Genomic DNA, 24658 nt, shown 5'->3' with positions numbered 1-24658 from the left:
GTCCTGATCTCCCTCTTCTTCATCATCTGTTTACTCATGAAATATTACCTATCCCCACAAGAGAGCCCTGTTACACCTTTTAGTATTTAAATTAACTTCCATCGTCTGTTTTCTATGTCTGTTACTACGCAAACACCATCCGTTTTACCTATTTTGTGTATTCCTAATGAAAGGGCAACTGAGCCAAGGCATGTTGGAATAGGCCACTAACACAAAAAGCTTCACAGCCTCTACTCACAATAGGCGTGATGCATTTAGCTTGTTTTTTATTGAGACCAAGTATGTTATTGGAAGGGTGTATGGATTTTGGGCTGAACACCACCCTGTTTCTTCTTTTGAGTCAGTGTTCTTCTATTTCTCACAATAGTTATTGCAGGCTGTAAAAGTGTGTAACTGCCGACTACCCTCTAAAGGTGTTTAAACTTGCTTGTTAATTTAATGTTTTGTGATATCAAATTTTAGAGCGTTATACGCACCACACGTTCAATGTTTGATGTTTGCACTAGTCGAATTATTAGTGCTCGTGCTAATAATGTGTACTAATACCAATGGTACTAATAACACCAACGTCACCACCAAATACTTCATGCGCAAAAACAGCAACTCCTTAATTAGGTTTTCTGGACGCTTGTGCCAAAGATTGGGTTCCAGACCCGAAAGGGATTTGCACCTGATTCTCCGGTAGCAAAACCAAAGACCCAGCGCTTCATTGTCGGTGACAAGGCAGTAGTTTTCATCATGAGATACCTTTGATAGGCTCCCAAGCTAACTCTTTTCCGCAGGCAGCTGTCGAAGCTCTCTTAGGTGAGGTGTCACTCACCACCAGGATACTCACCACCACAGTCTCACCCTCATTATGAATGAACTGAAATCGATTCATGGGCTATCCTAGCAGCACAATTACACATAAAATGGGCAATTCTAAGTCATGATTCTACCACTGTCCCTTTGAAAAGGCAAGGGTCCTGAGCATGGTTTGGCCAGTGGGTTTTTCAGATGAGCTGAGGCCGGCGTAGCGCGCAGTCCCCTTTTTTTATTTTCCTCTGTGCTAGAGGTGAATTGGTATTGGCTTTGTTAACGGCACGAACATATGTTTTTTGCACTTTACTATTTAATGTCTTTTGTTTTGTTTTTGAGTAACATTACACGTTCTTTTATGAACTCAGTAGTGTTGTGTGCTGCGAATATTCTGTTTCTCGCCAATGAAATCATTGTGCATTTTTCCAGGACTTTTTAACAGAAGCTTTGCCTGTAAAACTTATTGGGATGAACTGTGAGCTGATGAAACAGTACATTGAATTTGTGGCTGACAGATTGTTAGTAGAACTTGGATTCTCTAAGGTAAGACTCCGATTAAAACGTTTGATTGAAGCAGGGTTCCAAATGAAAAAGCACAAGTAACACTATTTTGTGTTTTGCCTTTTTTGTGTTTTTCCCTTTTCATTTGTAGATTCATAACTGTCTACACATGCCTGAGAACAGTGCACCTTCATAACGGAAGTGGGTAGACACATGTAAATCTCCTCATTCGCACTCAGGGCCTAATTTAGAACTCGGCGGACGGGTTACTCCGCAGTGGTGACTGATATCCCGTCCGCCGAAGTCCCACAGAATATAATGTGATATAGATTTCGGCGGATGGGATATCTATCACTGTTGTGACAGAGTAACCCGTCCGCCGAGTTCTAAATCAGGCCCTAAATTAGGCAGGATGCTTCCTTTAAGGTGATCTGTGACGTGTTGTTTGCTAATTTCTGGTGCCCACTTTACCTTGGGCACTCTGTGCTCTGGGAACCACTTGGATTATATAAATACTTAAAAAATACTATTATTCTGCATTTTAAACCAAGATAATTCAAAGGCGGCTCGTTTGTAAACAAAAAACATTATTCTGTATGCAGTAAAATTCAACAAGGATCATGTTTGCATCTGTGTGGCCTCTGCCTGCTTACAAAAGGCCTTCCAAACTTTGATAAGCTACACAAAAACATACTCAATTTCAGTATTGCAACATTTTGTTAGTCATTGTATACCAAGGATAGTACACCTCTTTAGCCGAGAAACACCACTCTGGCTAGTCACAAGGTGGGTACCACGTACCATTCATCATTCATCTGCTTTCACTGTATTCGTTTTGAGGGTCTTGGTTCCTTTGCACCAATGCAGTTCTTGCAGAGCAAAGAAACACCCACTGATAATTTTTATAAAATGTGATTCTCACATGTGAAAAAATATTTTTTGCCTCCTATTTGGATTTTGACTGACTGTCCCTCACTGCTTTGTAGCTAGTGTGGATTCGTAGAAAATGGAAAACAGACCCCCGATGAACATAATCATAAATATGGACCAGTGAGGAACCGTGGGAGACTGTAGGGTAAACCTATTACCATGGCATCTCCCCTTTATTCCATTTTATCGTTTTATTAAGAGCTACCATAAACCTTTATTTAATTCTTTGGCTATCTCCTACAATGTTAAGCTTCTAATCCCCTCGTAATCTCCTTTGGTTAGCGATGCAGATGGCATCCTGCGAGGAGATAGTCTTCAAAATTCCTAGGTATAAGCAATAGGAAAAATGAATAAGGTTAAATGTATCTTCATGTAACATGTATGGAAGCAATTAAACATCATCATGATCCATCCGAAAGCTTATACAGCATGAATTTATTAGTACATAGCTATTTCATGTGACCCTGCTAGGGAGTGGGGTACGTGGGTCATAGGTAAAAAACAGTTGTAATTAATCATATTTTGGGCGACTGAGTCTTGATAGTGTACATTTGCTGAGGTTGGGAGTTCCCTCCTGTAAGGAAGGTGCTTCGGTTGCATTACTAAAATACTATAAACAGTAACCCCATAGCTGCTGGGCCTAATCCCATTAAAGACTGAGCCCTTTTTTTTAGCTATTTTAGGTAGTTTACGCATAGGGCTCCATAACATTTTTCTACATATGGTATCCAATGCCAAATTTGCATCCTTTTGTCCCAACATCATGGGGATTCTACCGGTAATCAGGGTTTGTGGATTCACATGGAGGGGACGAAACAATAAAACAGCTAACTTTTGAGTTTTTTCAGAAAAATATGGAAAAAATGCTTAGAGTCTGGGTTTTTTCCCCTAAAAATTGCATCCATGAACGGTTTGCTGTACTAAAATCACCATCTTCTTAGCTTTCAGGAAGATGCAGAGCTGAATCAAAAATGCTAATTTTGTACCACAGTTTTGGCATTTTCCTAAGGGGTAGCCTATTTTCCCTATTTTTTGTGCTCTCAACCTTCTTCCAATTTGAGGTAGAAACCAGTGTGAAACCCATGACTGAGCTAGAAAGGCTATAGATTTCTGAAAAGGAGACAAAATTCCAAATTCAGCAAGGGGTCATATGTGTAGATCCCTGAAGGTTTTCCCAAGGAAAACAGCTGTTCACATAAATATTGAAAATGAGTAGGAATTAAATGGGTATTTGTGACCACATTTTCATCTGTAATTTTTTGCCAGAATGGTCAATTGACAAAAGCAATATAACATTACGTCCGCTAGACACTTCTGTTTGCAGGAATATATAGGGTTTGTAGGCTTTCCAAGAACCCAAGCTAACCAGAGCCGACAACTGAGCTTCAATGTACAATGGTTTTTCATTGAGTACCTGAGTATAGATCAATTCAAATAGGAAAGAAAGCAGAGTGAAAAATGGTAATCAAGGAAACCTGTGTATTTCTGAAACGGGCAATAGATATGGAGTTTGGGAGCAGTGGTTATTTGTACATCTCTGAATTTGTGGGTACCCATACAAGTGTATGATTTAGTGGGTATTTTTCAAAATGTAATCTTTCCTATATCGTGGCTTACATTTGAAAGGCACAGATGTGTGAAATCCAGTTAGTAATAACAAATGTTCTACTATTCCTTGCTCCCACAAGTCTTCCAATGAAAATGGTACCTCATTTAGGCCTAGTGGCTGTGACGTGACAGGAAACATCCCAAAATGCACCCCTTTTTTCCAACATAGGAGCTCTAGGTTTTGCACCCTAGCTCAGCTGGCACCTAGGGAAAAGTAGCCGACCTGTCCTTTTTTTTAAAGCTAGACACCTAGGGGCACCTAAAGTGGGCTGGCTTGCGTGGCTTTCACCACATTTATGTAGAATTCCTTGCAAACCCCATAATTTGATTAAAAACATAGTTTCCAAGCACCTATGAGGAGGCGGCTCAGCGAGGAGAGTCCCCTCTGGGTCTGGACTGCGGTCACCGTTGTGGTTATACTAAAGAGTGACCTATCCAGAGACCAGTGCTACTCATACTGCCCCATCTTACTGACTAATGCGAACATTAAGATATTTGTGAAAGTGTTGGCCACTCGACTGGCCCGTACGTTGTCCTTCCTTGTTCGTCCAGACCAGTGTGGCTTCATGCTGCGTCGGAGCACGCGTCCCTGCCTGAGACGGGTTAAGGTGGCACTTTCCCAGACGGATAGACTAGAGGGGGATTTGGCGCTCCTTCTAGTGGACTTCCACAAGGCCTTTGATACCCTGGTGTGGAACTTCCTGGAGGAGGTGCTGACTCACATAGGCCTCGGCTCAAAATTTAGAGGAATGGTACACCTTCTCTACCGCAACCCATCGGCGCAGGTGCGGGTCAATGGCATTCTGTTGGACCCCTTCCTGCTCAGACGAGGAACAGGCCCAGGCTGTCCTCTTTCGCCACTTCTGTTTGCCTTGGCCATTGAGCCGCTGGCCCGCCTTCTTTGGGGAGACCCGCTTATGAAGGGCTGGCTGTGGGGGAGTGAATGCGAGGATCGTTTATCCCTGTATGTGGACGATGGTATGGTGTTTCTGGTGAGGCCTCAAGGCTCTGGCCGCGATGCCTTGAGCTCCTGACGATGTATGGTAAGGCATCGGGCCCGTGCCTGAACGCAGGGAAATCAGTGCTGGTGGAGGTGCGGGGACAGGCGGGGGAAACGAATGGTGTCCCACCATCCCGGGGATGCGTGAATACCTGGGAATCCACCTCTTGACAATTCCAGAGCTGGCCTGGGAACTGAACTTCCAGCCCCTTGCGCGGACTCTGTCAGCGGACCTGGGCAGGTGGCAGCACCTCCCCCTGATCCCCCTGGACTGCACCACTCCTTTTCAAGATGATCTGTCTCCCCCGATACTTGTACATCGTGACAAACTTCCTGTACTTGGTCCCTCGGTCCTGGTTCCGGTCCCCTACTTCCAAACTTACCTCCTTTATATTGGCGGGGGCGGCACAGGGTGGCCTTTAGCAGAGCGCGGAAATCCCCATATGAAGGGGGGATGGGAGTCCCAGACTTGCACATCTATTACCTGGCAGCCCAGATGGTTCCCATCAATGAATGGTTCAACGGGGGTTGGGACGACCCGGCTTACCGGCTGGAGATTGACGGGCAGGTTTTGAGGGTCTCCTGGGATTGCTGTATGGGAACCAAATTCCCCGTGCTGCCCCTCACTGTACACAGGTGGCAGTGAAGTGCTGGAGGGCGGCGCTGCCATTGACGGGGTGGGAGCGATGCCTCACTAAGTTGACACCCTTATGGCAGGGCACGTGGCTCCAGCAGGTCGCTGAGTTAGAGGGATTTAAACAGTGGGACAATATCGGAATCACGTATCTGGGTGACGTGACCAACACAGAGGGGCTTATGTCATTCCAACAGCTGAAAGACCACTACACACTGGCTAACACTCAACTGCCTCCGGCCGAGTCCCTCCCTGAACACAGCCCGCTTGAGGCGAAACGCCTGATGGGAAAACTGGGAAGGGGTGCCATTACCCAGACTCACTGTTCCCTACTCACTAACGCACCAGAAGGACTTGCAGGGCTGCGTGACAGGTGGGTGGCCTGGGTGGGCTACTTGGAAGAGGACGGCTGGAGGGAAGCCTACCTTACACCCTGGGAGCTGGCCATATCAGCGCGATTAAGGATGGTGCAGATAAACTACTTTCACATGACATACCTCACTCTGCGGCACTTGCGACACATGAGTACTGGGATCTCTGCTGGGTACGCAAGGTGTGGCCCAGCAGGGGCACATCTCTAACATGTTGCCTGGGAATGTCTGAAGGTGCTCCCTTCTGGGAGGGGGTGGAGAGGGAAGTTTCTATGGTGCTTGAGCGCTTGATCGATTTGAACGTGAGGGCCTCTTGGAGGAGTTGGGCGGGTCCAGAGCGGAGAGAACTTTTATTGGGCTGGCCGGCCTAGTGGCCAAATGGGCCATTGCGCAACAATGGAAAAATCCCAAGACGCCATCCGTCACAATGTGGAAAGTGGGGATGGACTGGTGCTCTAAAGTGGAAAAGCCGATCTATGAGGCAAGGGGCTGTCCGCGGAAATATGAGGTGATTTGGGGGAAATGGAGGGCACACCGTGGACTGAACTACTAAACAATGTATTTGCACAGGGCGAGGGTGGGGGGGGTATTTGGCTTTCAACTGCACACCATGTATAGACCCACCCAATGTAATTGTGCTCCTCACATTTCTGTGATAGAAAGTTCTGGAATCTGGGGGGAGCCACAAACTTCCATCCACCCGGAATTCCCCCAAGTCTCCTGACACAAATGGTGCTATTTTTTGATAAATAGACACCTAGCGGTATCCAGGGTGAGCTTACTTTCATTGGGTCTCACCAGGTTTTTTTACTCCAGAATCCCTTGCAAACCTCAATTCTTGTCTAAAAAATACGCTTTCCTCATATTTCTGTGATGGAAAGTTCTGGAATCTGTGGGGAGCCACGGACTTTCATCAACCCAGCATTCCCCCAAGCCTCCCGATAAAAATGGTACCTCACTTGTGTGGGTACACCTAGGCTATGTGACAGAAAGATCAAACCAAGTTCAATGGAAGTCCCCTGGTGAGGGCTCATGTTGACCTTGGTTTAAGTTCCTGTACCGGGCATTAGGTCCAGCCACACAAGTGGGGCAGCATTTTTATCAGCACAAGTGGTGTAATGTAGAGTGGTAGGAATTTTGTGGATTCCTGTGAATTCTGGAACTTTCCATCACAGAAATGAAAGGTAAATGTGTGATATTAGTCAGAGTTTGAGGTTTGTAGAGCACTGTGGGTAATACACCTCATCAGAGTCATGCAAGGCACACCGCCCTGGCCTCCCTTGTTTTTATAGTTTTTAAAAATGTCTGTGGTTCATAGGTTTGCATAGGTGGCCCCACAGCGCGGCCCCAAATACTGCTTCTACCCTATTGCTTCTCTTTCAACATAGCGATTCAGGGCCTTTTGTGCCCTTTTCTCTTGGGCCATCCACACAGGTGGGGTACCGTTCTTATTGGGAGATGTGTGAGAACTCAGGGTGGTAGGAAACCTGTGGCTTCATGCAGGTTCGAAGTCTTTCTGCTGAAGAAATGTGATGAAAATGTATGTATCCTACCAAAGTTTGACGTTTGCAAGGGCTTCTGGGTAATATTACTTGTTGAGAGCCATGCAAGTCATGCACCTCTGTACTCCTCTGGTGTCTGGTTTTCAAAAATGTACAGATTTGCCTAGGTGCCGGCTGAGCTAGGGCCCAAAATCCACAGCTACCCATAATCAGAAAAAAACCAGTTCTTAATAAGAGCCATCTTATGGCCACAGATATAAATCTGGTACTAATTAATCCACCACTTAAACTAGTTGGTTTTAGCACCTCTCAAAATGATGGCTTCAAAGCACTAATACTTATCAAAGTATCTGAATACTGAAACCAAGACTTCTGAAGGTGAGTCATAAAGCCACATCAAGGCATCAACCACTTTATGAACCATTCACACCATTCACGCACCACACACAAGACTTTCATGCCCCCACCCGCTGGCCCAATCCAACTGATCAGTGCACTCAGATCAACATACCACCACCGTGCCAGGGCCCATCACATTCACATGCCACAGGACAGAACCAGTGACTACATTTTACAACCTGTCAAGTAACCACCTCCTTCTGTCCGAGCATTACCGAAGGCATGCCTAGTGAACTTTTGCTAATGGCTCCCATGACAGCTACATGAGGCTTAGGAAGACATGTCTTACATGCGTCTTTAGCACAATTACTGTGGTAAATCCAGTTCCTTTCAGTTTGTGAATACAAGTTGGGGATGTCCAAGTATTCCTTCGAGGCATCATTCCTCAAACTGAATGAGCATATGTATGTTTGAAACTAAGGCAAACATGCTGGGGAATTCTGCCAAAGTTACCTCTAGAGCCAGGTTCTCCCAACAAGTAGCTTGTGAACTACTGCTAGCTCTCCAGGTATCCATAAGTAGCTCTCCAGTATGCAGCCCAGCTAAATAAGCTTTTGGTTAGTTTAATCCATATGAATACCACAGTTGAAATGTGTGTCTTCGAGATGAAAATGTGTATATTTTCAGAACTCACAAGCTGATGTTTGGGGAGCCTTATTACTAGGATTAGCATTGCAGGTATGGTTGTTATGTATTATGCATGGACAGGAATTTTTTTTTTTTTACATTATTGCTGAGAACCGTGCCTCATGTGCTGATGTGAGCTCTACTGGTAACCTTGCATATTGAGGCCATTAATGTAAACCTGCCTGTGGTAAGTGCTGAACCTTTAATAATATTAGTAACTAAGGATGATTTTCATTGAACATAAGTAGCTCTTACTGCAGAAAAGGCTAGAGACTCCCGCTCTAGAGAATGTCATAAACTATGAAAAACAGTAGTTTTTGACACACTGAGAACATAGCATATGTCCCATCTACAATTATGTGCAGTGCTGTGACTGTAATTCACTTATCATACAGCAAACTGAACATCTACCTATTTCTGACGGAGGATGAACATGGCAAGCAGGTCAGTCATTTACCCAAACATGCTATGGTATTTCAGTATGGGGGCAAATGCAGCCCCAATGGGTTTGAATCCATAGGTGAAGATGAAGCCATGACATGTGTATCTGTACTACCTTTACTATCTGTCTTCTACCTATGAAATATCCCTGGGAAAGCACACCTACCTTAAGCTTTTCTTACCTGTTCATGTCTCTGTCCTAATCAGAGTCCTGACTAATCCTGTATAATTGCCTAGTAAACCTATATTAATGCCTTACATCCCTAGCTACTTGAAGCTCAAGAAAACGTGTCTTTTGTGCACCATTAGCACATTTACTGTGCTAAATTTAACTCCTTCCAGTTTGTGGATGCGACTTAGGGGTGTCCAAGTATGCCTCTGAGGCCTATTCCTCAAACTTAGCAGGTATATCTGTAGGAAAGTAGCATCTTTGTGACATAGTTACCCCTGCATTTTGCCTGTTGTCAGTATGTTTAGACTGTAGTGCATTGGGATCCTGATAGCCAGGACCCCAGTGCCTGTGCTCTCTACTCTAAATTTGGTTGCTGATAAACTTTACACCCCACAATTGGCATACTGGTGCACCCATGTAAGTCCCTAGTATATGGTACTTAGGTACCCAGGGCTTGGTACACCAGGGGTCTCCCGTGGCTGCAGCATGTATTGTGCCACTTGTGAGAGCCCATGCAAACTGTGCCTGCAGGCCTGTCATTGCAGCCTGCGTGAAATTGCGCATGCACCCTTTCACCACCGATATATGACTTACCTTATATCCTGGTCACTGCACTTTATGTCACCACTCTGGTAGGCCTTTCAGCCCAAGGGCAGGGTGCGTGTTCCTAAGTGTGAGGGAACTCTTGCATGAGCACAGTACCCCTACAAACTCCAGACTCCATTCCCAGGGCTTTGTAAGTGCGGGGAATCCATCTTAAGGTATGTAGTGGATACCAGTCAACACAAGTGGTGCAACTACATAATAGCTTCTCCTAACCTAGGCATGTTTGGTATCAAACATGTTGGAATCATGAAAACTACACAGATTCCAGTGCTAGTTGCATGATCCCCTGTACTCTGGAGGTTCCTTAGAGGATCCCCCAGTTCTGCCTGTGCAGCTTTAAAGGTCTGGCTGCCAGCCCACGCTGCTGCCAACCCCAGACACTGTTCTGCCTTCCTGCTGGTGAGCTGGACTCAAGTAGCAGAAGGCAGAACAAAAGATTTCCTGCAAGGGAGAGGTGTGACCACCTCCCCCTTTTTATTAGGTGTCTGTGGACTTGGGCGGGGTGGCCTCTGAGTGCCACCAGGCTGCATTGAAGGGTGCCTTCCTTGCATAATCTGGTTTGCACCAGTTCAGGAACCCCCAGTTCCGGCTAGAATGCAAAACCACACGAAGGACAGAGGAGTGACCACCCCCCTGTTCAGCTCCTCCCCTAGGGAGGTGCACAGAGCCCTGCCAGGTGGCCACTTGATTCTGCCAGCTTGAAAATAAGTTGTGCAGAGGCCCCTGGGAACATCTGACAGGTTAGTCCAGGCAGATGACGTCCCTGACACCCTCTGGTAGGTGGGTCACTGCAGAAAGTGACCAAGCCCCTTTTAGGGTAACTTAAGGGCTCCCCCGAGGGTGGGTCCTCAGATTCCTAAAGCAAGACTCTGCAAGACATCTTCTGCTCCTGGCCTCTGGAATCACTGCTGGTCTGCTTTGGAACCAAAACAAGTCTGCTTCTGGTGGGAAGGCTCTGATTGCAACATTGTATCTCCTGATCCTGCAAGAATTCTGCAACATCCATGCTGTGCATCCTCCAGGGTCACAAGGACTCTGTTTGCACCTGGAAGCATGAAGGAATCTCCGTTAGAGTGAAGGAGTCACTCCCCCACATCCACAGGCACCTCAAGACAGTGTCGACTAGCTGGTAGGGTCTGCTGTCCCACAGACATTGAAAGGATCTGCATCACAGATGGTGGTTCTTTGCCTCCTCTTGGTCCTGCCTATCTAATGACCAACTTGGGAGATGGTGGGCCCATGCTCCTGCCACTGGACTAGAACCTCTGTGCACCACGACTGTTGCTTATGCCAATGCTTGTTGGATCTTCCTTCAAGAGATCTTTGAGCTCCGAGAAGCCCCAGCATCCAGCACTCAGCCTCTGTTCTGCATCTCCTGAGACGTGGAATTTCTGTTTTATTGTGCTGCTGAGGCCTTCTTGTGACTTCCTGTGTCTATAGCCTGTGGGTCACCTGTGGGGGCTCCAATGACTTCTGTTGGCCTCCCTGGGTGCTGAGGGCCAGCCCTGACTCCCCCTCCTGGACCTTGCTGGGCCCACAAAACTTGCAAATCCATCTTCAGCTCCTGCTTGTACTTGCCAGTGCTTGTTGGTGGCCTCGCTTGTCACTGACCCTCCTGCAATCTGGCAGCCGACGTGGGACAGCTCGTGGGCAACTCCTGGGACCTTCTGCAGCTTATTGCCCCGCAGCTGAACTCCTTCCTTCACTAACCTGCAGGAACCTCACCTCTAGGATGATGGGCATTGCCACCTGCACCACCTGGGCACCTCCGAGGGTGCTAGACTCTGTCCCCTTCCTTTTCAGGTCTTCTACGTCTGGAGTCCGTCCTTGGGTTCCACCGGCCTGATCCTCGGGTCACAACAGCAGCTGAACAAACTCAGGCCTCCATTGACTTCAGGGAGTGTTTCCGATGCCCTTTCACTCCTATGCATCCGGTTCCCTGGAGTAGATACTCCTGTGGTCTGGGTACTCTTAGGTGGGGACAATCTCCAACCTTCCTGCTATCTTTGGGGTTCTTTGGGGTCCACTGCGAAGGGTCCTGAAACTCACGAATTCCAACTGTGACTTCCCTGTTTTAGTCTATGGGACGACCACATAGGTAATGACTCTCCACCCATTCGCTGGGGTCACTTGCTGTACTTACCTCTGGTGTTTTCGTTCTTCCTCCACTCCTAGCGAACTACCACATTTACCTTGGTTGGGTTCACCATTTCGCATTTCACTTACTTAGTATATGGCTTGCCTCCCCCCATTAGGGCCCTGTACATTTTATGCTATATCTTCTTGTTATTTGGTGTTTATATTGTCTGTAGATATCTCCAAAGGGAGATATAACAATACCAGTCTAGTAGTTAGTGCTGTAATAAAGAATCCTTTGTTTTTGCAACACTTGTGTAGTTCTTTCTTGTGTGAGAGTTACTGTCTTGACTACAGTGGGATTGCATGTGCTTTACATTGCTCCTGAATAAGCTTTAGCTGCTTGCCTCAGCTACCCCTAGAGAGCTTTTTCTATCTGGACACCTAAACACTATCACTAAGGATTGTCTGGACTCAGTACAGGGTGCTACCCCATAGGTGTACACCATAAACTGAGCCAACCTCCCAAATTGGTGGTGCAGTGGTGGGATAAGACACTTACGTTGCTTTACCACTTGGTCAGCGGTGACTTTCCACAAGGAAGATCACTACTAACTACTGGTTACACACTACACTAGTAACTTCAGGAAGTTCTAAACTTTTTGCTTGGGTAGTCCTGGGTCTAAAATAGCCCTTTCTCCAACCTTTTAAAGTTTTTTAAAGTTTAGAACTTTAGAGTAGGTAGGTAACACAGTGTACCTAGTTGAGGGAGCTGACCAGACTCGGGAGTCTAGGTATGGAGGTCTTAAGTTCCAGGAACCTAGGACTCTGTGTACAGCTAGGAAACGTAGGATGGGTAGCAGCCCTACCAAAGCTATTCTCCCAGACAAGCTTATTCAGATGACACTCAGAATCCCGATAGGGAAAGAGAATTAGATGAGGAGGGTGAACTACCACTGCTGGTAAAGGATGTACCAGGTATGCCCTATGGCACTGGATGGAACCATGAGGGTTCTGGAGAGAACTTTGAACCTGCAGGGAGCTGTGCTGGTAGCACAAGAGGGGGTCGTAGTAGTAGGCCCACTTTTCCTCCCCATGGGTTGGTCAAAAGGGTATCCAGGAGGGGTAGAGCCATGTCATCCTCATATTCCTTTGCCTCAGCATCTTATGCTGGAACCATCTTCTCTAGCTCAGAAGAAGGATCCTTAGATAGGGGTTTCCGTTTCCTGAAACTTGAGAAGGACAAACTCAAGTTGGAAAAGCAGCAGCTAGCTCTAGAGAGAGAGGCACTAGAGATGGAAAGGATAAGGAAGAATTTAGGGTTAGAACACCAAGGTGGCAGAATCAGAGAGTCCAGGGTCAGGGAAGACACCTTTGATTCCAGGAATCTCAGCAGGATAGTCCCTCCTTACAAGTCTGGGGATGACATCCATAAGTCGATTACTGCTTTAGAGAGGGCCTATAAAGTCCAGAAGGTCACTCAAAGGCAGCTTTTGGCAGTTAAAGAACAGGATGCAGAGAACTACCAAGTCATGAAAGAGGCTCTGATTGATGGGGGTGGGCTCACAACTGAGGAGTACATGATTAAGTTCAGGGAAACTCAGAAGGAGTCCTCTCAAGATTGGGTAGATTTTGTTGACTGTGCAGTTAAAGCTTTGGAAGGCTGGTTACATGGTATTAATGTGCATGACTATGAAGGGCTGTACAATCTTATGATGAGAGGGCACATCCTTAACAATTATGTGTCTGACAAACTACACCATTACCTGGTGGACTCTGATCTGACGTCTCCCCATGAATTGGGAATGAAGACAGACAAATGGGTTCGCACCAGTGTGAGTAAGAGATCTCACAGTGGGGTTGACCAAAAGAAGAAGGGTTCTTCTAAGACCCAGGAGAAAGATGGGGAAAAGCCTTATGAAAAGAAGAATGAGTCTTCATCAGGCCCACAAGTTTCTTCTGGGAGTGTGTCCAAATCATCTTCCTCCTCTTCCAAAAAAAACCTTGGTGCTTCCTGTGTAGGCAAAAAGGCCATAGGGCAGGTGATAGCAACTGCCCTAAGAAAAGCACAAAGAGTACCACTACCATTTCCCCCTAGTGCCCCTAGCAATAGCAAAGGTAGTAGTACCACAACCAAGGGTGTAGCTGAGATCACCTTAGGTACTGCAGTGGCCTCTGGCCTAGTCAGAGAAACCACTGAGGCTGTTCTGATATCTGAGGGTGGCATAGGCCTCGTCTCTCTGGCTGCCCAGCCTCCTAATAGGAAATACAGGCAGTAGCCCCATATCAATGATATTGAGTCAGCGGCTTACAGGGACACAGGTGCAAGTGTCACCATGCTGACTGAAAAACTGGTGTCTCCTGAGCAACTCCTACCTATGCAAACTTAACAAGTAACTAACGCTTATAACATCCCTCAGTGCCACCCCGTGTCAGTTGATAAACGTAACTGGAGGGCACTGGCCCTAAAAAAGTTGTAGTGTTTTCTTCTATTACTGTAGAATGTCTATTGGCCAATGATTTGGTAACCTCAGTCTGGGCTGAGGTGGAGTTACAGGCCCATGCAACAATGCTGGGCATCCCTGAAAGTGCTTTTGTAACTACAAGGGCAGAGGCCAAGAAACAGGGTTAACAAGGTGCACTGGAGCCTGGAATAATGGCCCAGGAAGCTCCTAAAAAGAGAGGCCGGAAGTGTAAGAAAGTATTCTCTACCCAGTTCTATTGTGAGGATCAGTCTTTGGAAGATGATCTTGCCCCCTTTGAGGAACCTACCACAGGGGAGCTTGGGCCTGACATCGCAGAGCTCTTGGGCGTAGGAGGACCCACTAGGGAGGAATTCATGCTGGGGAATACTGAGAAAGTTCCCTAAAATAATAAGACAAACAAATGTCTTGTGGGACTCATTCACTGGCGCTTCTACTTTTTCTTTGAAAGTGTGTAAACTCAATTACTAACTTGTATCACAACCACTGTTATTGAAAAAGGGTACATGACACAGTATCTTGCATGATGATTGTTTTCACATCTTGTCATAAAGATGTGAAAAAAATCATCATGCAAGATATTGAGTCCTGTACCTCTTTTCAATAACATTGGTTATGATACAAGTTACTAATAGAATTTGCACACTTTCAAAGCAAGTAGAAATGTTGGTGCATTAGTCCCACTTGACTTATTATTCTTATTCTGGTTCCTGAGGGCAAACACGATGGTTCTTGTGGAATATACACAGGTTCTCTAACAAACACTTCAAAATCTAGTCAAGCCTTTAACATTTTGCTATACAGAATACTCCATGACAATGTGCCATATCTTCTGTCTACCAGTATGTGCATTGTGGGGACTATAATGCACTTGTCAATCGGTGAACAGAACACCTACGACGTTCTAAAGGCGGATAAAGGTGTTGAGCAGGCCATAAGGAAGTCCATGATTTCCTCAAGTGGAGGAAATAAAATTCTGCGACTGCTTGCCTAGCGAAGTAGTGGCCCATAGACGGTAGGTATTCATGCACAACCATTGAAAGGTTTACCTAACGGCAGCTCCATCTCAGTCAATTTCCCAGTACTTCACTTTTGTATGATACAACATAAGCAAGTAGGAAAAAACAGGGCTGACTGAGATAGGCTCTGGACACTGTAAACGCGACTCTCCTGCCTCTTTCCTTGCTTAGAGCAGACTTTTCAGTGATGACATGGTCAAGCCTTTTTAGGTGTTTCAGAAATGCGATCAGCAAAGTGACACTCCTGCAGCCTTGCCACGTCCTCCAGAACATTTGAGTGGAGGCTGATGCTTTTGTAGCAGTAAGACTTTCAGTGTTGGAAACTAAAAGTCAAGGAAAGACATGACTCTTCCTGTGGTTATCTGACAATAAAAACCCTACACATTTTATGTTGCCATCGGGATCAGGTGGATAAACAGTTTATGGTACGAAGTGTGAGTTTTACAACTAGCATTGTATGGCTGAAGAACATGGTCGTTCTTATCAACTCTGCTGATGTACTTGTTGTAATCAAGTATACAGGTGGGATTGTTTAGTTACTTGACCCCAAACCGTGATAGGCGAAGTGCTCTCATCATGAATTGTATTGAGCATGTACACATTACGGCTATCCAAGAACTTGACTGCGAGCAGTTTGTTAGAACGCAACGCAGTTCCCTGGGATTTCTTAGAAACAATCTCCTACTAGAATCCTTTGTTACGACTATGACCTGTACCTCAGGCCACAGTTCCACCTTTGTACAGCTCACTGAACAGCTTTTCTCCCATATAGAAATTGTCAACATAAAGGTTATAACCTTCTTGAAGGAGTGGCTGGACAAGCTCCCATACAGTCTTTCCTGGGACTCCTAGCATGGCAGGGCAACCTACAGGGTTCAGAGTGGAGTCCTTTCCTGCATACACTCTCAAGCTGTACACATATCCAGTAGAACTCTCACACAGCATGTACAGCGTGATGCCACAGTGAGTGTTTTTGATCGCAATACTCTGCCTGAACAGCGGCCAGCCTTTGTGCAGGATCAAGGACTCATCAATGGCTATATTCTTTCCAGGAGTATAAATCTCTGGAAACCTGGCAGACAAATGTTCCATGGCAGGCTGATTCTGAACAACCTGCCATGGTTTGGATGTTCCTAGGGCAATGCAGCAGTATTGTCATTGAAATGCAGCATGCACTGCAATAGCAAACAACAATCTCTGCTCATGTATGGTACGCAGATGCGAACCAGCTTGTGCTGCTCCTCTGAACTACAGAGGCCACAGCACAAACTGTAGGCTGACTCGTTATCACATGCAGAACAAAAATGGGCAAGCCTTAACAGGCACAGTATGTGGTGCACTTCCTTCTATCCCAGCCTTAATGCATTATAAAGAGGCCTCTTCGTAGTGATGCTTAATTGAGCAGTCATGCTGATCTCCCAAAGGGAAGTGGTGGGGTCAATCAAGAGGGTTCTACTTTAATTCAGGGAGCTTACATGTATTTATTTATTTATTAATATGTTAATTTAGTAGGGTTTCCACATGAAGGTATTGAAAGTTTCACATGAGCACGTTACATCACATGAGGACATTCATGTTTTTGTAGCCATTGGTGGGACGGGGATTAAGTTATTTGCCAAAATTCATACGATGTCTTTATGACCTTCATATTTTCATTGGCAGTACACTCTTATGTTAGTACTCCCACAGGAGCAGTCCAGTTAGGCAAGATGGCTTTTTTAAATAGAACAAATGTGCTTAGATGACCCCACCCCCAAGACAAATAAGAATCAAGATTGGTGTTATTTTCATGGCATCCCGAGATGCTAAATGGTCCCATGTCTTATATGACACAGACAGCCAGATTTACCATTTACCTCGACAGCAGGTTGCATTCTGGAACTAACATTTCTATATTAAAGCCAGTATTATGACCTTAAAAATATAAGTAGGCATAGTGTTGTCAGTTATAAAGCTAAGTTGGCTGATGGTGTCACACATGATAAAGGTCCAATTAGTCCAAATCAATGTATAAAGCGCGTATTATCACTCTGGGGGGTAAGGGGGTGTTATCCAGGTGCTGGGGATTTGAGGCAGCCAGCTGGAAGGTCATTCCTTGAAGAGCCATGTTTTGAGTTTTCTTCTGAATTCTAAGAGGGCATGTGTGGTCCGCAGGTGGGTGGGTAGGTCGTTCTAGTTCTTGGTGGCGAGGTAGGAGAAGGTGCGACCTCTGCAGCGGCTGCAACAAATTCTCTGGATTTGAGCAAGAGCGAGGTTTGTTGATCGGAGCTCTCTGGTGGGCCAGTGGTTAATAAGGTTGGGTCCGATGTTGTGGAGGGCTTTAAAAGTGATGGTGAAGACCTTGTACTGACTTGAATTGGTGGGTGTCAATGTGGCAATTTGCAAGTAGCTATTTATGTGAGCTGGTAATCGCACCACACATCTCATACCTTTTGATGAACAATAGATACAGTGTGACTGCCCACGTTTTTTGGGAATTCCGTTACTGCCATCCTGTCAATGTGTATACATTTTTGTCCCAAGCCCTCTGAAGCAGCCCAGAGGTGGCATCTTAGCACTACTTAAACACTGAGAACACAATCTTGATGCGGGTCAAAGTGGCTCTCTAGTTTCCCCATGTCATGTGTGAGTAGCTCTTTTTTCCTTTTGGATCTGAGCACTTGTAGTACTTCGTTTATAGTAAGCTAGAACACTACAAGTGCCAGAATGCAAAGTAAAACCCACTACACTACTGTATGAGGTACTCTTGCCAGATACATGAGTTGAAACCTTTGAGTTTGAAGCAGGGATATGCCAAACAAATCAACATTTTGAGCCTACAAATAATGGTGCGTTCTCCTTAAGACATACGTGGAAGGTGTTTTAATCAATCAACACTTGCACTGCAGGAGGTGGGCTGCTACTGGTTGATGCCTTGTGGTGAACAGGTTGCTTATTGCAAGTGGGAAGCAGTGTACGTTTGAATTTAGAAACCTCTGTGTTAGCACTCCATATTTTTTCACGTTTTAAATGCATTCTTTCTTTCCATGTTCAAATATCATTTTACTCTGTTATTGGCGTGCATACAAGTTCAGGTGCCTCTGGTCCCCAAAACTGTTTGAAACACGTAGAACAATCAATCAGTTAATCAATCAGTAATTTGTTAAGCGCGCTACTCACCCGGTAGGGTCTCAAGGCGCTTGGGGGCCCTCTTTCTGTTGTTGACCATAGTTAATTTCAGTCAAGATCTTTAAGTGCAGAGTTTAGGGGAGTTGAGGTAAGGAGTAGCTTCTTGGAATTGATGGCAAAAGCCTCTGGCAACCAAGATTGAGGCTGGAGCTTTGGAGACATGAGTATTAGTTGGAGCCTCAAGTACCTAAATTCAGATTGCTTTTGCAGGAAACATAAGTGTGCGAAGGAGCCTGTTGGGCTTAGTGGAAAGCAGGAGCTTTCGAGCTCTTGCAGGGAGTCGGAACCTCAGGGTCATAGTGTGTGCATAGCACCAGGAGAGATGACAATATACAGAAGCCTTAGTGAATCCTCTGGTGAACATGGCTTCCACTGACTTGAGCAGAAGCTTCTAGGTAAGAGTGAGCAAGAGATATAGGGCCTAAGGGTTGACAGGGATTTAAGCAGACCTGCGGATGAGCAGGATTCCAAGGTACCTAGGAGTGCGCACAATTGAAAGGGTACCTGAAAGTGAAAAGGAGCCCCTTGGGTTCTCAATGTGAGAAGAAGCCTCAGGGTTGTGAGTATGAGCAGGAGTCTTGTAAGACCATAGACTAGAAATGACTTTAAGGGCCCTGTGTGAGAGTGGGTAGTTTTTAGGACCATCTGATTATGAACAAGAACCTAAGGCCCTCATTCTGACCCTGGCGGTCGGCGGAGAGACGGCGGTCGGACCGCGAACAGACCGGCGGTATTAAAAATGGCATTCTGACCGCGGCGGTCCCCGCCGCGACCGACCGCTACTTCTCCACTCCGACCGCCACGGCGGTCATGACCGCGGGGCTGGAGTTTGCACACTCCGGCCCGGCGGTCGTCCCAAGACCGCCAAGGGTATTATGACCCTGCCTACCGCCGCGGTTTCTTGCGGGCGGGAACCGCCGTGCGAACCATGGCGGTAAGCACTATCGGGGCCAGGGGATTCCTTCCCTGGCACTGATAGGGGTCTCCCCCACCCCCCACTACCCACCCGAGTCCTCCCCCCACACCCTCCACCCCCCTGCCACCCCCCAGAGGTGGTACGAACCCCCTCCCCACCCCCACCCCGACATGCACATACATGTACCCCGACATGCACACACCCCCAACATGCACATATACACACCCCCTACACACACATACACAACGGGGACACATACCCGCACACATACATGCCGACATGCGCACCTGCCGAACAGCACACATTACCCATAGACACAGCAGCACCCCCCGCCCGCATACACGCACTCACACACCCCCTCTACACACTCACACGCACACCCCCATGCACGCCCACATCACACAACACCCCCCCACCCCCTCCCCTCACGGACGATCAACTTACCTTGTGCGTTGGTCCTCCGGGAGGCGACGGGAGCCATAGGGACGTGACCGCCAACAGAAGACCGCCACACAGAAATGTGGGTCGTAATTCTGTGGGCGGTGTTCTGCTGGCGTGGCGGTGGAGGTTGACCAGTCTCCACTTTCCCGCCGACCGCCAGTGTGGCTGCTGGCGGTTTTCCGGCGGAACGCTCCCAGCGGTCAGAATGCGCACAGCGGCACACCGCCGCGGTCGGCGGTCTTCACCGCGGCGGTAACTCAGCGGTCTTGCGAAAAGACCGCCAAGGTCAGAATGAGGGCCTAAGTGTCTTAGGGGTGAGCAGGGCAGCCAAGTCATTGAGAATGAACAGAAGTCAGACCCAAGGGTGAACATGATCTTTCAGGGACCTGTAGATCGGTGTACAATGAGGATTCTAAGGAATGAGTAGGAGCTTTAAGGCCTAAGAGCAGGGAGATGACTCATGAATCTTAGGGTGAGCACAAGCGAAGGGAGATTCATGGACCTAAAGATGAATTGAAGATGCATTAAATAATGACTTTTTCAGTCCCTTCCAATGTTACTGGCCCTACAGACTAATACATCCTGTATTTACCACAAAGGACTCCTAAACGTAGACCTTTGACACTAACCAGGCATTTATTTGTGGAAGGTCACAATGCACAAATGTGAGCCACTTTTTTTGTGAAAGGGCCCGGGCCTATTTTTGTTTCCAGTCTAACTCTGTTTGAAGAGTTGAGGGTACAAAAGTGTAAATATTATGTTAAAGTTTGGGTTTAGGATTTAGATAATGGTTATGGTTATTGTTATATTTTGTGGTTACGTTTATATTAGAGATTTGCACTAGAGTATGGATACGTTTTTTTAAAGTTGAGTGTTATAGTGTTTATACCAGTTAGAATTGTGCATAGGATTAGGTTAGAATGATGATCAGGTTTAGGGATGTTATTAATGTGAGGATTACAATTAGGACTGTATTTAGGGTTCTGGCCTGGTTAAGGATTTTATTTGTTCTGCTATTCTGCACAGTTGTTAATGTATCGTAAAATTAATATTTCTTTATAAATGTATTTCTTCATTTTTTTATTCTTCGTTGCTACTTACATCACACCCACTATTCTGTTGACACTATTCCAACCTAGATACTACCTTTGCTATAACTAGCCTGTTTTACCTTTATTTACTATGTACTTTATCAAGAGCCCAATTTAGCTGAAGCTAATGTGCAGCCTTAGCAGAAGAAAGCGCTGTGATTTTGTGATCAGCAATTCTAACAAGTCATCACGTGCACGTGTTGTGATTTATCAATATTTTCCTAAGAGGTGTATTTGTTTGGAAAAACATTTTACGTAAATCAGTTAACTGGACTTCACAACATCTCGTGGGTGCCCCTTACAAACAAAAAAAAGTGGGACAAAACATGATTTGTCCCATTAGATATTCCACCTGTCTCATGCTGTTCTTCCTGTTTTTACACAGATCTTTCATGTAGAAAACCCGTTCGATTTCATGGAAAACATTTCACTGGAAGGAAAAACCAATTTCTTTGAGAAGCAAGTCTCAGAATATCAACGGTTTCGGATTATGACGCAATCAAAGGACGACGTCTTCACGTTGGATGCAGATTTTTAATTAACTTTTTAGATGTATTTATGTTATGTACGGGTCAATTTTCCTATTCCTATTTACCCTTTCTTCGGGTCCTTACTTCTTTAGTATATACGATTTTAATGCAGCAAAGTTGAGCTAAGACTCTTAATCGATTAATTTAATTTTATTGAAGGACGATGAATTTCCTTCCACTTCACGAGGAGTTGTAAATATGTTTTGAAAGATGTGCTACACCGTTTTCTGCTTTAATATGCGTTACAAAACGTTTGTTTTATTTTGAACACCGATGTTAGTTGTTGTCTTTAAACGGCAGTTTATGATTTAATGTATAAGCTACGCACACCATCAGGTGCATGAGAGCACAAGCCACGCCCTCTTTGACGACTTTGCAAACTCTTCAAGTTATCCTGCGCTCCAGCACTGGGATTCCTAATGCAACTTTGGAATCATTGTTTTGCGAAGAGTAAGCACACCTTTTTTCAATCTTCACTGTTAAATTTATACGTGGAATCCGAGCCCCTCAGCCGGTTGCATTTGCATGCAGGTAGAAGCGAAGGACTGGATTATTTAATAACACCAGGAAAAAGGTTCGGGAGTGAATGCAAAAAGGGAAGGCTTTAAGTTGGTTCTGTTTTCAATGTAGAGTGTATTTTATAGAAAAACAATATGCAGGTTTGCATCAGGACGTGACACCTTCCCCATAAAGATTAAGAAATCACCTAAGTGTAGATGCCAATTCATTAGGTATATTCAATAATAGTGATTTCCTATGGGGGTGCTGAAAGTCCGTGAACCTGGTGTTGAGTATTTTGTGTTCCCTTGGCATTCATATCAGTATCCAGTATAAACTGAGAATCATTTACTTCTGGACCTGCTACTAGATGGATATTGTTATGTATGTAATTCTGAAATACAGTGCCCATTAAAACTTTTACTTGCCTTTACTAAGGAAGTATAGCTCTGTTAAAATATTTAAATGCCTTGCACAAGGGGGAAGGCAGTGTGGAGAAGGAGGTATGCCACTTATAAAGATACTGCTAATTACTAGTTGAGATGAAGGATTTCTGGTAAAAAAACAAATGCCTTTGTTCCATGTTGACTGGACTCTTTTGTGATGGTTTCAATGAAACTTTAAAATCAAAATGTGAATTGTTGTTGGATGTTTTTTGTGTCAATTTCTTCAATTATGAAAAATGCGTGAGTGGGTGTGTTTGTGTTTTTGTTATTTGCATAGCACCTCATTCTACAAAGGATGAGTGAGGTTAGTTGCTGAAAAGACTTATAGGTCAACTGACCTGCGCAGTTAAGCTGATATTATTCATGCCATTTGGGATGAATATGTTTATGGTTTGTACATTCAAGGATCCCCATTTTCCATGGAAACAGAAATTGGGAAAGACTTGAATGCAGAAGCCACCGATAATGTACTTTTGTTATTAATTTCTCTTGGGATTTAGAAAGTATAATAAAACCCTAAAAATAACTCTAAAAGAAATCTTGTGCTTTTGGTCTGGACCATCTCAGTAGTATAGTTCTCGAAAGGCATCCAACCTGTTGGGCATAATACTCGAACCATTAATTGAAGTTACATTGACCAAATTGTCCTTAACAAATGTCTGGAAGGGCTTAATATTACTGCCTGTACATAAACAAATATTGTTGAAGCAATAGGTCTGTCTTGTAACTGAAAGCGCCTCTTCATTGCACTGAATCTTCTGTCCATTTATTCACGCAGTCAGTCATCATCAATGCACTTGAGTACTTTACTGTGTATCCATTCATCCACCCACTGACTTACTCTTCTATTAGCCCTTGTGCTAATCTGCACTATCATTCACATGTTCTCTCTCTATCTTCAATGAATACAGAGGCAGTTTCATCTGTAGGCCAATCCTACTGGCTTTTCAATGCTTGGTTATCAAGTAGGAATGCTAAAACACTTTCGTTCCAGTCAGTTCAATTTTAAACAACACTACCCATCAACTACGAATGGACCTAGAGAAAAGCCCTCACACTGAGTAGGTCTGTCTAGGCAAAATGCTCACTGGACACAGAGCTAGTTGGAACCCGGGGACACCCATTGAATCATTATTGGAATCTGGAGACAAACAGTGAGTCATTATTGGAAGCAGTGGGCCCAGGCCTAGGCATTCTCCATGATTTGAACCAAAAACATTACACTAAAGATACACAAATGAACATTCATGTAATAAAAGGGTAGTTCAAGGCCTGGTGAAAGGGTTTTAAATACCAAGTCAACATGGCAGTGGGGACACTGCCTTCAGGCTGCAATGGCAGGCTTGGGACAAGTTTTAGGGTGTTACATAAGTGGGTGGCACAATTTGTGCTGCAGGCCCACTAGTAGCATTTAGTTTACACTCCCTGGGTATATGGTATAGCACTCTACAAGGGACTTACATGTAAATCAAATATTCAAATCAAACTATGGTTAAGGGAGTGAGCACAAGCACTTTAGCACTGGTAAAGTGCACAGAGTCCTGAGGCCAACAGAGCAAAACTCCAGCAAAAAGTAGGAGGAAGGCAAAAGGTTTTGGGGTGACCTGTCGAGAGGGCCATTCCATAGTGATTATGCTATCCATGCGAGTGATTCTTGCTCTGATGTAGTTTCATCTACAAAGCAGCAATGCATTATTACAGCAAGTTTTCCAGTTTATTTTGGGAAGATCGCTCACCTCTTTTTTTTTTTGTTGCTCATTAATTCCATGCATTTCAGTGGTTCTATCTTAGGTTACTTTGGCCTTACTGATTGTATTCTTATCTTGTGACTATAACCAAAGTCCTGCAACCATACATGCACCTCCGCTGTTGTGAGTCTCTTGAGGTAACCAAACCATATTATTTAGTTTTCCTCTGCTCCAGTAGAGGCACTCACCTTATTGATCTTTATTGACCTCTGCTGTGGGCCATGTTCCTCCCCTCACCTGAGGAAAGGTAGATTGTTTCATCGCTCTGGCCTCTTACGTTGCTCCGAGGTGGGCGTGTCATCTTGAATGCCTGGGGGTTTCTGGACCTCCAGTCTCCCCACACCGTCTTCCCAATGCCCTCTGATGTACATTTCCAAGCCGAATGAGACTTTTACTTTGGTGTCCCTACAGAGATCCCCATTTACTGCCTCATGCACACTGGCTCATGGTAGGTATTTAAGGATTACTTAATTCTTCTGTTGGCCCCTATTTACCTCTGGAAATCAATATCTTCTAAGTTTCAATGTTCTGTTCTCAAGGGTGATTTTTATGGCTCTCAGCTAGGAGCTAGTTTAAAGTGCTGCCATCTTATATTGTGGCACCACTCCAGAAAGCCCCCTCTCAACCGTCCTGAAGACTGTTCTTTGAGTATT

At 45.2% G+C, this 24658-nt stretch overlaps 1 protein-coding gene across 3 annotated transcripts in view; it reads left to right on the top strand.

The window, feature by feature from the left end:
- Nucleotides 1-22449, top strand: part of RRM2B (ribonucleotide reductase regulatory TP53 inducible subunit M2B) — a 96421-nt gene extending 73972 nt beyond the window's left edge. For all 3 annotated transcript variants that reach the window (XM_069220576.1, XM_069220575.1, XM_069220577.1), the window contains exons 8-9: nt 1228-1341; nt 21169-22449. In XM_069220576.1, the coding sequence (XP_069076677.1) occupies nt 1228-1341; nt 21169-21321 (267 nt within the window). In that variant the 3' untranslated portion in view covers nt 21322-22449. The remainder of the gene's footprint in view (nt 1-1227; nt 1342-21168) is intronic.
- The last annotated feature ends 2209 nt before the right edge of the window (nt 22450-24658 follow it).

Source organism: Pleurodeles waltl, chromosome 2_2, assembly GCF_031143425.1.
Source record: "Pleurodeles waltl isolate 20211129_DDA chromosome 2_2, aPleWal1.hap1.20221129, whole genome shotgun sequence".
NCBI classification, from domain to species: domain Eukaryota; kingdom Metazoa; phylum Chordata; class Amphibia; order Caudata; family Salamandridae; genus Pleurodeles; species Pleurodeles waltl.
The sequence above is the reverse complement of the archived record's forward strand: the minus strand, read 5'-3'. Positions and strand labels throughout refer to the sequence as shown.